This window comes from Dreissena polymorpha, chromosome 5, assembly GCF_020536995.1.
Source record: "Dreissena polymorpha isolate Duluth1 chromosome 5, UMN_Dpol_1.0, whole genome shotgun sequence".
Lineage (NCBI taxonomy): Eukaryota > Metazoa > Mollusca > Bivalvia > Myida > Dreissenidae > Dreissena > Dreissena polymorpha.
In genome coordinates, this window is record NC_068359.1 from 123,060,505 (window position 1) to 123,074,665 (window position 14,161).

Consider the following 14,161-nt stretch of genomic DNA (forward strand, 5'->3'; position numbering starts at 1 on the left):
AGTATTCAATTTTTTTGTTGAGAAACCTAAAGAAATAGAATTAAAATTATATAACAAGAGCACTGCCTTGCGGGTGCAGACCGCTCATCTATTTTTCCTTTAAAAGGTGAAGGGACCTATCTCAATACTTCAATCAAATAAGATGGAGTGGTGGGGTGGAGAGGGGTGTATACCCGGTAGTGTGGATGTGTGGTAATTTATTACATTATCTTCCAAAAATAAGAATTAAAAATGCAAAAAATATATAAAAACAAAATTTGGGGGGGGGGGGGGATTCTTGGGTGGGATAGTTGGATGGTCTTTCAAAAATAAAATAATAAAAATAAATATTTTTGTTTTTTAACCTTGTTTTAGGGGGGGGGGGGGGAATAGTGTGAGGGTGTGTTCATTTATAAGATGATCTTTCAAAAATAAAAAATAAATGAAAAATAAAATTTACTTTTTTTTAGGAGGGCAGGGGGGGGGGGGGGGGGGGATTTTGGTGGGGGGCATGGAGGATGGTTTGGGTGAAGTCTATTGTAGTATGTAAGGTAAGAGTTGTTTTGTCAAAGAACAGTACAGTCCACGCGTTTTTCCCCATGTTCCTCGCTACTCCGCAGACACGCCCACGGAGGGAGATTAAGAACGTCCCGGGATATGCTGAGTTTGCATGAGGTTAACAATCCGCAAATTGATAAGCCAAGGAGGCGGCCCTCAGCGTTGGGCAACGCGGAGGAAGCTCCGTGTTTAACGATATAACGATCAATTTAACTTTGTTTGACTTCCTGATTTTCAAATAAAATTACATTCTTTACAAGTACATGTGTTTATAAAATAATGGCATTCAAAACAATGTATTACATGTAATTATCATTGACCAGTTGCCAAATAAGAGATCGCTCCGCCCACTAAGTTGTGTTTTCATAAAACGCTTTATCCATTACTCCCAGAGTCTTTGTTTGTCGTACCATGTGATCGTAATAAACGAAATCTTATTGATTATTTCGTGAGTTTGATTGACAGCTGGCGAGTGGTCAATTATGGACCAAATCGGCAGAGTGACATTCACACATGTTAATCCCTTTTGTCAAAACACCACAGACAGCAGTCTACACAATAGGTCAGTATATACAAGCTTTGCTTGTTTTCATAACGCCAAACACTTAATCCAGTTCCGTCCAGATGTTCTCTTTAATCAGTATACAGTACATTAACTGTTTCAATAATTACTCTACTAAAATACGATAATGATAAAGATACGGCGTGTTTCAACTGAAATTAATTTTGAGGAAATATCAAATTATTCACGAAAAAATTGTGTTTAAAAGTACCAAAGAAACTTTTAACCGAAATATATTACGATGACTGTATATTGGAAGCATTTGTTAACGTCGTGTAAACATTAAAAATCGGAAGCATGTTTCGGATTACAAACTATTATTCTCATTTGGAAATTTAAGGGAACATTTATTGTTGTGTGATATGTGTTATGAATTAAATATGAAAGTGATATTATGGGCATCTTACAGTTTAAATGTGTCTATCGCAACCGTTGTTTATTTTTAGTGTTTTCACTTCATAAACACTTATATTTTTAATGCAGCATCAACAAACTAAAACAATATTCCGGAAAGAGAAAAATAATGCATTTGAATTAGGAATGCAAGAGGTTAACCGGTTAACCTACCAAAACGACCAGTTAACCGGTTACATTTTCGGGCAAAGGTTAACCTGGAAAATTATTTCATTATGTTTTTTTTCATGGAATAATTCGTACAATTTTACTTTTTTTCGCGTGACATACTGCCAACTTGCGCTGGCAACTAGTTAGAAGAACATGCCGCATAATTGATGGTTATAAATAACGTGTCAACAATCAAAGTAATAAAGCAATTAATCAATACCTTTGTGATAACAACTAGGGGTACTTTAAGATAACTGACACCATTGTTCTTTTTTGACTCGCTAAAATTTAACTAGCGAACTGCGGTGTGAGGGAGCTATTAGCGAAGATGTAATTGACACTTTTTATGAAACTCGTGATACATTGGACGGCTTTTTATTAAGTTTTGTTAGCAAATATCCAACACTGATTGCTAGCGAAAATACCGTGTTTATAAGTAACAATTTTATCAAGATTTGCATTCGTAGTTAAAATCTTGACGAGTTAACGTCGTGTTTGTGTATCAAATATTAATATCATTATGATAATTTACGTTCAACGATTCCACCATTACCGTCCGATGCACATTTTATTTAAGAAAGCAAATTATTAACTAATTAAATAATTAAACATCACTAACAAATATTAAAAAATTAAGCCGTTAAATTTAGTATTTGTGTAATTGCTTAAAATTTGCGCGCTATGGTACGTAAACAAACATACGTAACCATCAGTAATTGAGATCATAACTTAGTTACTTCGCTATTAAATAAATATACTGATTTTATTAAATATTCAACTTACATTCCGTTCAAAATTAATTTAATTTGCATTCGTGTCCTTTATTTTACCCACATTTTTAATTGTATGATGAAAATCAAACGATACTACATCGGCTACAAACACTAAAATGCAAACAACAAAATATGCAATTATCGAATAAGAAGAGATGCGGATTCGTTGAACACATATGACCCACTTTACGTCGAATTAAAAGGGGAAAAACACATTTATATATTAAGCCAATTTGAGTTTCAAAAATTAAAACCGAATGAACAAAAAAACACACCGTTTTTGTGAGCGATATGATGCAAACGTAATATTAGCGGCCCGCCCAAAAATAAGTAAATAACAAGTAAAAATGAACAGTGTGTAATTCTTTAATTTTTTACTCAAATGCATTTACGCAGGAAAATAAGTAAAATGTATAGCATACATTTACAAAATTATTAAAATAAATTGTATAATACATTTTATTACGAAAGTGGCATATTATCAACGCAAGCGATTTCAAATTTGAAATTACTTTTGTTTCTACAGAGGGTTCGAGCCGTATGACATTTTTTACATACTCTTAATCATGTTAACTACTTAAGGCGTTTCGGTTAACCGGTTAATAACAACATCAATGTTGAATATCAACAGTACTTTCGTTTGACAACTGATCATGCATGTACGATGTGAACCTAAATTTAGTTTTAGTGTATAGATTCGTTCAGACGACACAAAGACACTATTTTGTTTTACAGATCATTTCGGCTTACAGGACTGGGCGAGTCACGTAAAATATCGAATATAAAATATAATTTTATAAACAACTGGTAGAAAGAAGAGCTGCAAATAATTGGTGAATAACCACATTTTAACTAATTCTTTTGACTTGATTATTCTTTTCAGCTCAATTCAATAGTGAACAAGAGCACCGCCTTGCGGGTGCAGACCGATCATCTATTTTGCTTTTTAAAGGTGTAGTAACCTATCTCAATTTCAATCATAAAGGAGGGAGGGGTGTAGTGGAGAAGGGTGTATAGTGTAGGGGTGTGGTGGTCATTTATTACATTATCTTCCCAAAATGCCAAAAAAATGCCCCCCCCCCAAATTTTTTTTGTGGGGGGGGATTCTAGGGTGGGATGGTGGACGGTATTTCAAAAATAAAATAATAAAAATAAATATTTGTGTTTTTTAACCATGTTTGAAAAAAACAAGAGATGTATTTGTCAGAAACACAATGCCCCCTATTGCGCCGCTTTGATTATTTTATTTGTATTTTTTTACCTTTGACCTTGAAGGATGACCTTGACCTTCAACTTCCACCACTCAAAATGTGCAGCTTTATGAGAACGCTGCTTTGAAATATTATTTGTTTGACCTTTGACCTTAAAGGATGACCTTGAACTTGAAGGATGACCTTGACCTTGAACTTCCACCACTCAAAATGTGCAGCTTCATGATAACGCCGCTTTGAAATTATTATTTTTTTACCTTTGACCTTGAAGGATGACCTTGACCTTGAAGAATGACCTTGACCTTCCACCACTCAAAATTTGCAGCTTCATGAGAACGCCGCTTTGAATTTTTATTTTTTTACCTTTGACCTTGAAGGATGACCTTGAAGGATAACCTTGAACTTCCACCACTCAAAATGTGCAGCAACTTGAGAACACCACTTTGAATTTATTTATTTTTACCTTGAAGGATGACCTTGACCTTGAACTTCCAACACCCGAAATGTGAAGCTTCATGATAACACCGCTTTGATTTTTTAAATTGTTTGTTTGACCTTTGACCTTGAAGGATGACCTTGAACTTGAAGGATGACCTTTTGCTTGAACCTACACCACTCAAAATGTGCAGCTTTATGATAATGCTTTGAATTTCTTTTCTTTTTTGAACTTTGACCTTGAAGGATGACCTTGACCTTGAAGAATGACCTTGACCTTGAACTTCCACCACTCAAAATGTGCAGCTTCATGATAACGCGGCTTTGAAATTTTTTGTTTGTTTTTTGACCTTTGACCTTGAAGGATGACTTTGACCTTGAAGGATGACCTTGAACTTCCACCACTCAAAATGTGCAGCTTCATGAGAACGCCGCTTTGAATTTTTAAAATTTATTTTTTGACCTTGAAGGATGATCTTGAAGGATGACCTTGACCTTGAACTTCCACCACTGAAAATGTGCAGCTTCATGAGATACACATGCATGCCAAATATCAAGTCAATATCTTAAATATTAAAAAAGTTATGGCCAATGTTAAAGTTTGGGACAGACAGACGCCATATATTTGACATTTGACCTTGGAGGATGACCTTCACCTTTCACCACTCAAAATGTTCAGCTCTATGAGATACACATGCATGCCAAATATCAAGTTGCTATCTTCAATATTGAAAAAGTTATAGCCAATGTTAAAGTTTTCGTAAGAACATACACCATAAATTTGACATTTGACCTTGAAGGATGAACTTGACCTTGACCTTTCACCACTCAAAATGTGCAGCTCCATGAGATACACATGCATGCCAAATATCAAGTTGCTATCTTAAAAAGTGACAAAGTTATGGCAAATGTTAAAGTTTTTTTCAGACGGACAGACAGACTGACTGACATACTGACGGACAGTTCAACTGCTATATGCCACCCTGCCGGGGGCATAAAAATTATTTTTTTGGGACGGGGGGTGGGGCGGGTATAGTGTGAGGGTGTGGTGGTCATTTAATAGATGATCTTTAATTTAAAAAAAATAAAATAATGGGGGGATTGAGGGGGGATTCGGGGGGGCTAGGGGGATGGTTTGGGTGGAGTCAATTGTGCTATGTCAGGTAAGAGAGTTGTTTTGTCAAAGTATCAATCGAATCTAATCATAACTAAAGAAGTTATGGCAATTTTAGCAAAATTTAATAATTTGACATTGAGAGTCAAGGTCATTCAAAGGTAAAGGTAAAATTCAACTTGCCAGGTACAGTACCCTCATGATAGCATGAAAGTATTTGAAGTTTAAAAGCAATAGCCTTGATACTTTAGAAGTAAAGTGGATCGAAACGCAAAATGTAACCATATATTCAAAGTTACTAAGTCAAAAAAGGGGCATAATTCCGTCAAAATGACAACCAGAGTTATGCAACTTGTCCTTTACTGTCCCCTTATGATAGTTTGCGAGTGTTCCAAGTATGAAAGCAATATCTATGATACTTTAAGGGTAAAGTGGACCAAAACACAAAAATTAACCAAATTTTCAAGTATAAAGGGCCGATAATTCCGTCAAAATGCCAGTCAGAGTTACATAACTTTGCCTGCACAGTCCCCTTACGATAGTTAGTAAATGTTGCAATTATGAAGCAATAGCTTTGATACTTAACGAAAAAAGTGGACCTAAACACAAAACTTAACAACATTTTTTATTTTCTAAGTATAAAAAGGGCACATAATTCTGTCAAAATGCCAGTCAGAGTTACAAAACTTTGCCTGCACAGTCCCCTTATGATAGTAAGCGTTGCAAGTATGAAAGCAATAGCTTTTATACTTAAGGAATAAAAATGACCTAAACACAAAACTTAACCAAATTTTTTTTCAATTTTCTAAGTATAAAAAGGGCACATAATTCTGTCAAAATGCAAGCCAGAGTTATCTAACTTTGCCTGCCCAGTCCCCTCATGATAGTAAGTACATATAAGTGTACCAAGTTTGAATGCAATAGCATTGATACTTTATGAGAAAAGTGGACCTAAACGCAAAACTTAACCGGACGCCGACGCCAAGGTGATGACAATAGCTCATAATTTTTTTTCAAAAAATAGTTGAGCTAAAAATAGATGAGCTAAAAAAACATTCAAAATCACATTGAGGAGAAATATATCAAGGGTGATTTTTTTTTTTTTTTTCTGTTTATAATTATCCCTAATGGATATAAATCAGAGAATTAACAAAATGATTTTGTTTGTAAAGATATACAATGTAGGCAATTAAAACATCTGACATATGTTGTTATTATTCGAAACATTTTCAAAGATTATAAACAATTGAAGATATTCAGTTTGTTTCAGATATTGTTACTTGACAAAACCTCAGGTAAAAAAGTAGAACACACCATTTCATTACACTATTCAAAAGATATCATGCACTGGCTATATATAGCAATATACATAACTGGGTATAATTAAGGACAAACAAACTTGCAAAATTTGGCATTGAAAATTTGAAGTTTTATAGCCAATGCAAGAACACACACAATTTTTCATGTTTGTAAACTATAGGGGCTCTTGAAGTCCAAATTTATGGCTGTATAAATTCATAAAAACAATTCTACAAAACTATTAACAATGGCAATCATAAACACAATTTGAATACATGTAATAGATATTTTGCTTAAAGTAAAACAAGAGGTTTGCCACACATAAAACAGCAGACCTTCATTGTTTTACCCAATGAAGGTGAAAAATTATAATAAACTAATAAAACTGACATTAAAATGTTAATAAAATTGGTTGTCTTGAGGTTTCATTCATTCCCAGCAAGAAGAAAGTTTTATTTGTATGGACACATTTTAAAATGTAAACACTGTCCTCCAAGTAAATATGCTGATAAACACTGGCTTTGTTCACATTGTAGTGACAATTTTCACATTAGTTTCACGCTATTCATTAACATTTCTACTTCTAATCTCACAAGAAGGAACATGATTTTAATGGCAGTCTATGAAGTAGCATTTGAATTTTAAATACAAAATTTATACAAAATTTTACAAACTTAATTTATAAATTGCAGTCCTCACGGGCTAATAAGGGACAAAACTTGACACCTAAATGGGATTTTCCCTATTAAGGGATTTCCTTAAAGTAAAAAATTCAATAAAAGCAGCAAGGGTTGTCTCTGATAAGCCTGAGCAGACTACACAGGCTAATTTGGGATGACACTATACGCACATGCATTAAGCCTGGTTTTCCTAGAGCCCAACACATATTCAATAGTTTCAAGTCTGAATGCTGATAGTAAACGATTAATTGAAACCTCAAGGTTTTCTGTCTTTGTTTGATACCTTTTGCCTTTTTCGGAGAGTGAAGTTCTTCCATAGCAACAGCAAAAGCTGGTTGAAAAACCCCATGGTTACCAAGGGGAGTTCCTTGCTTGGGATCACTTCAGGCTTGCACTTCTATGACTGGCAAATTTCTTCTATATATACTTCCAGGAAATGTCAATTGTTTATTCCAGCTGATTTTTGCCTATCCAATCCAATTCTGAAAGCAAAATTAATATCATTTTAAATCATGGTTCAAACAGAAATCTCAAACCTAAATTCAAGCACTTTTCAAGGACTTTTCAAGGCCAAATTTTCACTTTCAAGGCCGAGAACCGTTCGTTAGTTTCCTTAAAAAAATGCATTTTCAAGCAAGTTTAACACAGTAAATATCATTAATTTTCTCAAATAAATTAAACTTATTCCACAATAACTCATACATGTTATTTCTAGTTATTACATACATGTTATCAATCCTTAACTCAATGAGTCTTACATACAGTTTGTCCACCAGTTCCGGATTGTCAGCAATTCCGATTGATCTGTATTTAATTTTCCATAATGCCCCAATAAAAACAAAATGATAAGTGTCTAAGGTAAACATTAGGTAAAGGAATAAATTAACAAAGTTTTAGCAATAAATCGTTTGTAAATAGCTTTAATACAGGGTGGAAAAATGCAGCAAAAAGTTAACCGGAACTGATTGAATGAGTTATGTTATGAAATGTGCATATGGATAAAGAAGGCTTTATTATTTTCCAATAAACGTTTTGTTGATTGAAAACAAATGCTATTGCAATATTTTGAAATACTAATTCTGTAAGTTGAATGATTTTTAATAATTTTCCGAAGGGTGAACTTTAATTGGCTATATTTGACAAAAAACTGCATATGCCGTGTTGGCCTTACCTGTTATCATACAAAATAAATGTTATCCTTTATTTTTACATCTTCTCACATTGACACTAAATCCCAAAATAAATTATTGTGGTCAAAAGAACAAATGTTTTGCCAGTTGATTCTAAACTGGTTGAATGACTGTATGTCTTTACTTTTTAAAGTTATTAAAAGCAAACACATTGCTTCTCAATTATGTTTTTCTTTGTGAGTTTCCCCTTTGTCGTGTCTTTTCAAAGCGCTTTCCCCCATCCCCCGACATCAATGGTCTTCAAACAGACCCGACAATGTGCTTTTCGAATTTCATTTGTTTTCTGTACCTAGTAATATTCAGTTAACCACCCTGGTTTGAAACGACACTTCCCCAATTGCTGCGTTTGCACTCGCGGAAATTGATCACAATGGAGAACCTCTAACGTAGAACACATAATCTGTGACGTTGACACATAACGTTTCGTACTCAATAGTGTACGAAACTTATATTTCGTACTCAATTTTTTTGCGTGAAGGAATTTATAATAAATTTTCGTAATATTTGCCTTAAGAACGATTTAAGTTTATAATTAAAGCGATGATACGTGTAATTTTGAGCAGAAATAAACATGTTCAAGGCTTTTTTACATGAAATAAGCACTTTTGAAGCACTTTTTCAAGGCCAACCTTTGTTCAAGGGCTTTTCAAGACTATGACTCGTTTTCAAGCACTTTTCAAGCCTTGTGCGAACCCTGTAAATACAAATTTAAGGACCAGCACTACAGAAACAGTTTATTATAAGATTTGCAGGTACATTTTGCTGTAGTTCAGTTAGAGATATGTATGCACTCTGTGCGCTACATTCATGAAACAGGTCTAGTCTGTACTGAAAAACATTCTAACTGAAAAAAATTTCAGTAAAAATTCTCATGTTTGTGTAACAAGAACAAAACTTAGAATTACTACTACTAGTAGTCTTTTAGCATTCTTATCTGTGTATGTTCACAGTGTGTTATCTAGCATGAATTTTATTAAGGAATAATTATTATAATAAGATTCAATACAACTGTGTCCTGTTGAATCTATCTGATCGTAGTTTGCCTGCCAATATCATTAGAGATGTGAGCGTCACTTTGGGAAAACTGGTCTCAATACATGTGCCTAAAGTGTTGTCCAAGATTAGCCTGTGCAGTCCACACAGGCTAATCAGGGACGACACTTTCTCCCAGAACTGGATTTTCACTAAGAAGAGACTTCCTTTCAACGAAAAATAAAATGAAATTAGAAATTGTTGTCCCTGATAAGAATGTGCTGACTGCACTGGCTCATCTGGGACACACTTCACTTAAATGCATTTAAGCCCTGTTTTACAAGAATGAGACTCATATAATCTCTTAATGTGTTTAATGTCGTGAAATGTATGCATGCTACAGAAAAAATATTTAGAAATTTAATACAAACAATTGTATAAGACTGAGATTACAGTAACCTTACTCCAAAATGTTGACATTTTTCTTACTATTTTGAACTTAATTTACTCACAGAGCTAAACTAATGTAAGCCTTATTAAAACATTATATCTACCCACAAAGGTCAATTTCCTCTTAATTAGTCCTTCCTTCATTGCAATTTACATTATATACGCTCTAAAAGGATTCATTTTGTAACCAAAACTGTTTATGTAAGTTGAATATTCTCATTAACTCTTATGCAACTGTTTTTTAGTCATGTACATTTTGTCACATGGCTGAATTGGCAGAATGAGTCAATACCAGTACATGAACTCTATAATTTATTCACAAAACCATTGTAGCAAAACATAATGTCATTTCTGATGTGTGTTGATTTCAAAATCCATTCATAACAATATTGTGATCTAATTTAGAAATGGTTTAACTTGTAGAACTGGTTATGAGCTGAACTAAATGTTTAGAATTTATGTAATTATTATTTTCATTGAGAACCAATTGGGATGAATCTTTATTTGTGTTCCATTGAGAATGGCTCTTCCTACCAAAACAAAATTTGAATGAAAAACAAACAAGAGGGCCTGAAAGGCCCAAAGTCGCTCACCTGAGATAACAAGATATTATTGGGACAAATCTTCTGAGCAAGTTTCATGAAGATCGGAAAATAAATGTGGCCTCTAGAGTGTTAACAAGGTTTTACTATAGCCATATAAGGAAAAATGCCCCGCCCCCCTGGCAGCCATGTTTTTAAACCAACCGGCATCATTTTTTAACTTGTCCAAGATATTATCGGGATGAATCTTCTGACCAAGTTTCATGAAGATCGGGCAGTAAATGTGGCCTCTAGAGTGTTAACAAGATTTTACTATAGCCATATAAGGAAAAATGTCCCGCCCGTTGGAAGCCATGTTTTTCAAGCAAACATAATTATTTTCAAACTCATCCAAAATATCATTGAGACCAATCTTCTGACCAAATTTCATGAAGATTGGACAACAAATGTGGCCTCTAGAGTGTTAACAAGATTTTACTATAGCAATATAAATCCATACAAGGAAAAATGCCCCACCCCTGGTGGCCATGTTTTTAAAGCAACCAAATCCATTTTTCGAACTCATCCAAGATATCATTGGGACAAATCTTCTGACCAAGTTTCATGAAGATCGAAAAATAAATGTTGCCTCTTGAGTGTTAACAAGGTTTTATTATAGCCATATAAGGAAAAATGCCCCGCCCCCTGGCAGCAATGTTTTTCAACCAACCGGCATCATTTTTTTATCTCGTCTAAGATATTATCAGGATGAATCTTCTGACCAAGTTTCATGAAGATCGGGCAGTAAATGTGGCCTCTAGAGTGTAAACAAGATTTTACTATAGCCATATAAGGAAAAATGTCCCGCCCCTTGGAAGCCATGTTTTTCAAGCAAACAAAATTATTTTCGAACTCATCCAAAATATCATTGAGACCAATCATCTGACCAAATTTCATGAAGATTGGACAATAAATGTGGCCTCTAGAGTGTTAACAAGGTTTTTCTAAAATGCCCCATCCCTGGTGGCCATGTTTTTAAAGCAACCAAATCCATTTTTCGAACTCATCCAAGATATCATTGGGACAAATTTTCTGACCAAGTTTCATGATGATCGGAAAATAAATGTGACCGCTAGAGCGTTAACAAGGTTTTACTATAGCCATATAAGGAAAAATGCCCCGCCCCCATTGTGGCCATGTTTTTCAACCAACCGGCATCATTTTTGAACTCGTCCAAGATATTATTAAGATGAATCTTCTGACCGAGTTTCATGAAGATTGAACAATAAATGTGGCCTCTAGAGTATTAACAAGATTTTACTATAGCCATATATAGCCATATAAGGAAAAATGCATAGCCCCTTGGCAGCCATGTTTTTCAAGCAAAGGTTACCAATTTGAACTCATACAAGATATCATTGGGACAAATCTTCTGAGCAAGGTTCATGAAGATCAGAAAATAAATGTGGCCTCTGGAGTGTTAACAAGGTTTTACTATAGCGATATAAGGAAAAATGCCCCTCCCCCTGGCGGCCATGTTTTTCAACCAACCGGCATCATTTTCGAACTCGTCCAAGATATTATTGGGATGAATCTTCTGACCAAGTTTCATGAAGTTCAGACAATAAATGTAGCCTCTAGACAATGATTTTTTTTGCTTAAAATAACCGCCGATTTTCGGCTGCTTCCCAATCGCAAAAATTAACCAATATTTCCCCAAAAAAGCCCAATTTCCAAAAAAAAAAATCTTTTTTTTTTTTTTTTTTTTAAGAAGAAGTCTGTTATGACTTATGATTTCTTAGCTCTAGATCTCAACTTTAATTCAAACATTCTGCAAAATATATAACTTTAATTAAGTCCTTTTTGTCGATAAATAATTTCCAAAAAATTGCAACTTCTATCAATTAAAACAATCCTAATTTGACCAGACTCCTTTTCCCAAAATGGCTAGAAAAACCCCTGAACATGCACTTAAAAACAATTTTAATTCTGTTACTTATAATCATATTTATAATGCTTAGTTTTTCCCAATTTCATGGTTTATTGTGCTATTTTTCCCAATTTCATGGTTTATCGCGCTATTTTCCCAATTCCAATGGCACAGGCTGTAACAACAATAATAACAAATAACAAATAAAAGCAAAGAAAATCACTGCTAGAGTGTTAACAAGATTTTACTATAGCCATATAAGGAAAAATGCCCCGCCCCTTGGAAGCCATGTTTTTCAAGCAAATGTAACCATTTTCAAACTCATCCCAGATAATCATTGAGGCCAATCTTCTGACCAAATTTCATGAAGATTGGACAATAAATGTGGCCTCTAGAGAGTAAACAAGGCAAATGTTGACAGCGCACGACGGACAACGCATGAAGGACAAAAGGCGATCACAAAAGCTCACCATGAGCAGGTTGTGCTCAGTTCTTATCTGTGTATGTTCACAGTGTGTTATCTAGCATGAATTTTATTAAGGAATAATTATTATAATAAGATTCAATACAACTGTGTCCTGTTGAATCTATCTGATCGTAGTTTGCCTGCCAATATCATTAGAGATGTGAGCGTCACTTTGGGAAAACTGGTCTCAATACATGTGCCTAAAGTGTTGTCCAAGATTAGCCTGTGCAGTCCACACAGGCTAATCAGGGACGACACTTTCTCCCAGAACTGGATTTTCACTAAGAAGAGACTTCCTTTCAACGAAAAATAACATGAAATTAGAAATTGTTGTCCCTGATAAGAATGTGCTGACTGCACTGGCTCATCTGGGACACACTTCACTTAAATGCATTTAAGCCCTGTTTTACAAGAATGAGACTCATATAATCTCTTAATGTGTTTAATGTCGTGAAATGTATGCATGCTACAGAAAAAATATTTAGAAATTTAATACAAACAATTGTATAAGACTGAGATTACAGTAACCTTACTCCAAAATGTTGACATTTTTCTTACTATTTTGAACTTAATTTACACACAGAGCTAAACTAATGTAAGCCTTATTAAAACATTATATCTACCCACAAAGGTCAATTTCCTCTTAATGAGTCCTTCCTTCATTGCAATTTACATTATATACGCTCTAAAAGGATTCATTTTGTAACCAAAACTGTTTATGTAAGTTGAATATTCTCATTAACTCTTATGCAACTGTTTTTTAGTCATGTACATTTTGTCACATGGCTGAATTGGCAGAATGAGTCAATACCAGTACATGAACTCTATAATTTATTCACAAAACCATTGTAGCAAAACATAATGTCATTTCTGATGTGTGTTGATTTCAAAATCCATTCATAACAATATTGTGATCTAATTTAGAAATGGTTTAACTTGTAGAACTGGTTATGAGCTGAACTAAATGTTTAGAGTTTATGTAATTATTATTTTCATTGAGAACCAATTGGGATGAATCTTTATTTGTGTTCCATTGAGAATGGCTCTTCCTACCAAAACAAAATTTGAATGAAAAACAAACAAGAGGGCCTGAAAGGCCCAAAGTCGCTCACCTGAGATAACAAGATATTATTGGGACAAATCTTCTGAGCAAGTTTCATGAAGATCGGAAAATAAATGTGGCCTCTAGAGTGTTAACAAGGTTTTACTATAGCCATATAAGGAAAAATGCCCCGCCCCCCTGGCAGCCATGTTTTTAAACCAACCGGCATCATTTTTTAACTTGTCCAAGATATTATCGGGATGAATCTTCTGACCAAGTTTCATGAAGATCGGGCAGTAAATGTGGCCTCTAGAGTGTTAACAAGATTTTACTATAGCCATATAAGGAAAAATGTCCCGCCCGTTGGAAGCCATGTTTTTCAAGCAAACATAATTATTTTCAAACTCATCCAAAA

General features: G+C 34.3%; 1 protein-coding gene across 1 annotated transcript in view; it reads right to left on the minus strand.

Moving 5' to 3' along the window:
- The window catches only part of LOC127831602 (phospholipid-transporting ATPase ABCA1-like), a 102,774-nt gene that overhangs the window by 72,737 nt on the left and 15,876 nt on the right, over nucleotides 1-14,161 (minus strand). Inside the window, 1 exon segment of the mRNA XM_052356580.1 lies at nucleotides 7,459-7,657. Coding sequence (XP_052212540.1) covers nucleotides 7,459-7,524 — 66 coding nt within the window. The 5' untranslated portion in view covers nucleotides 7,525-7,657.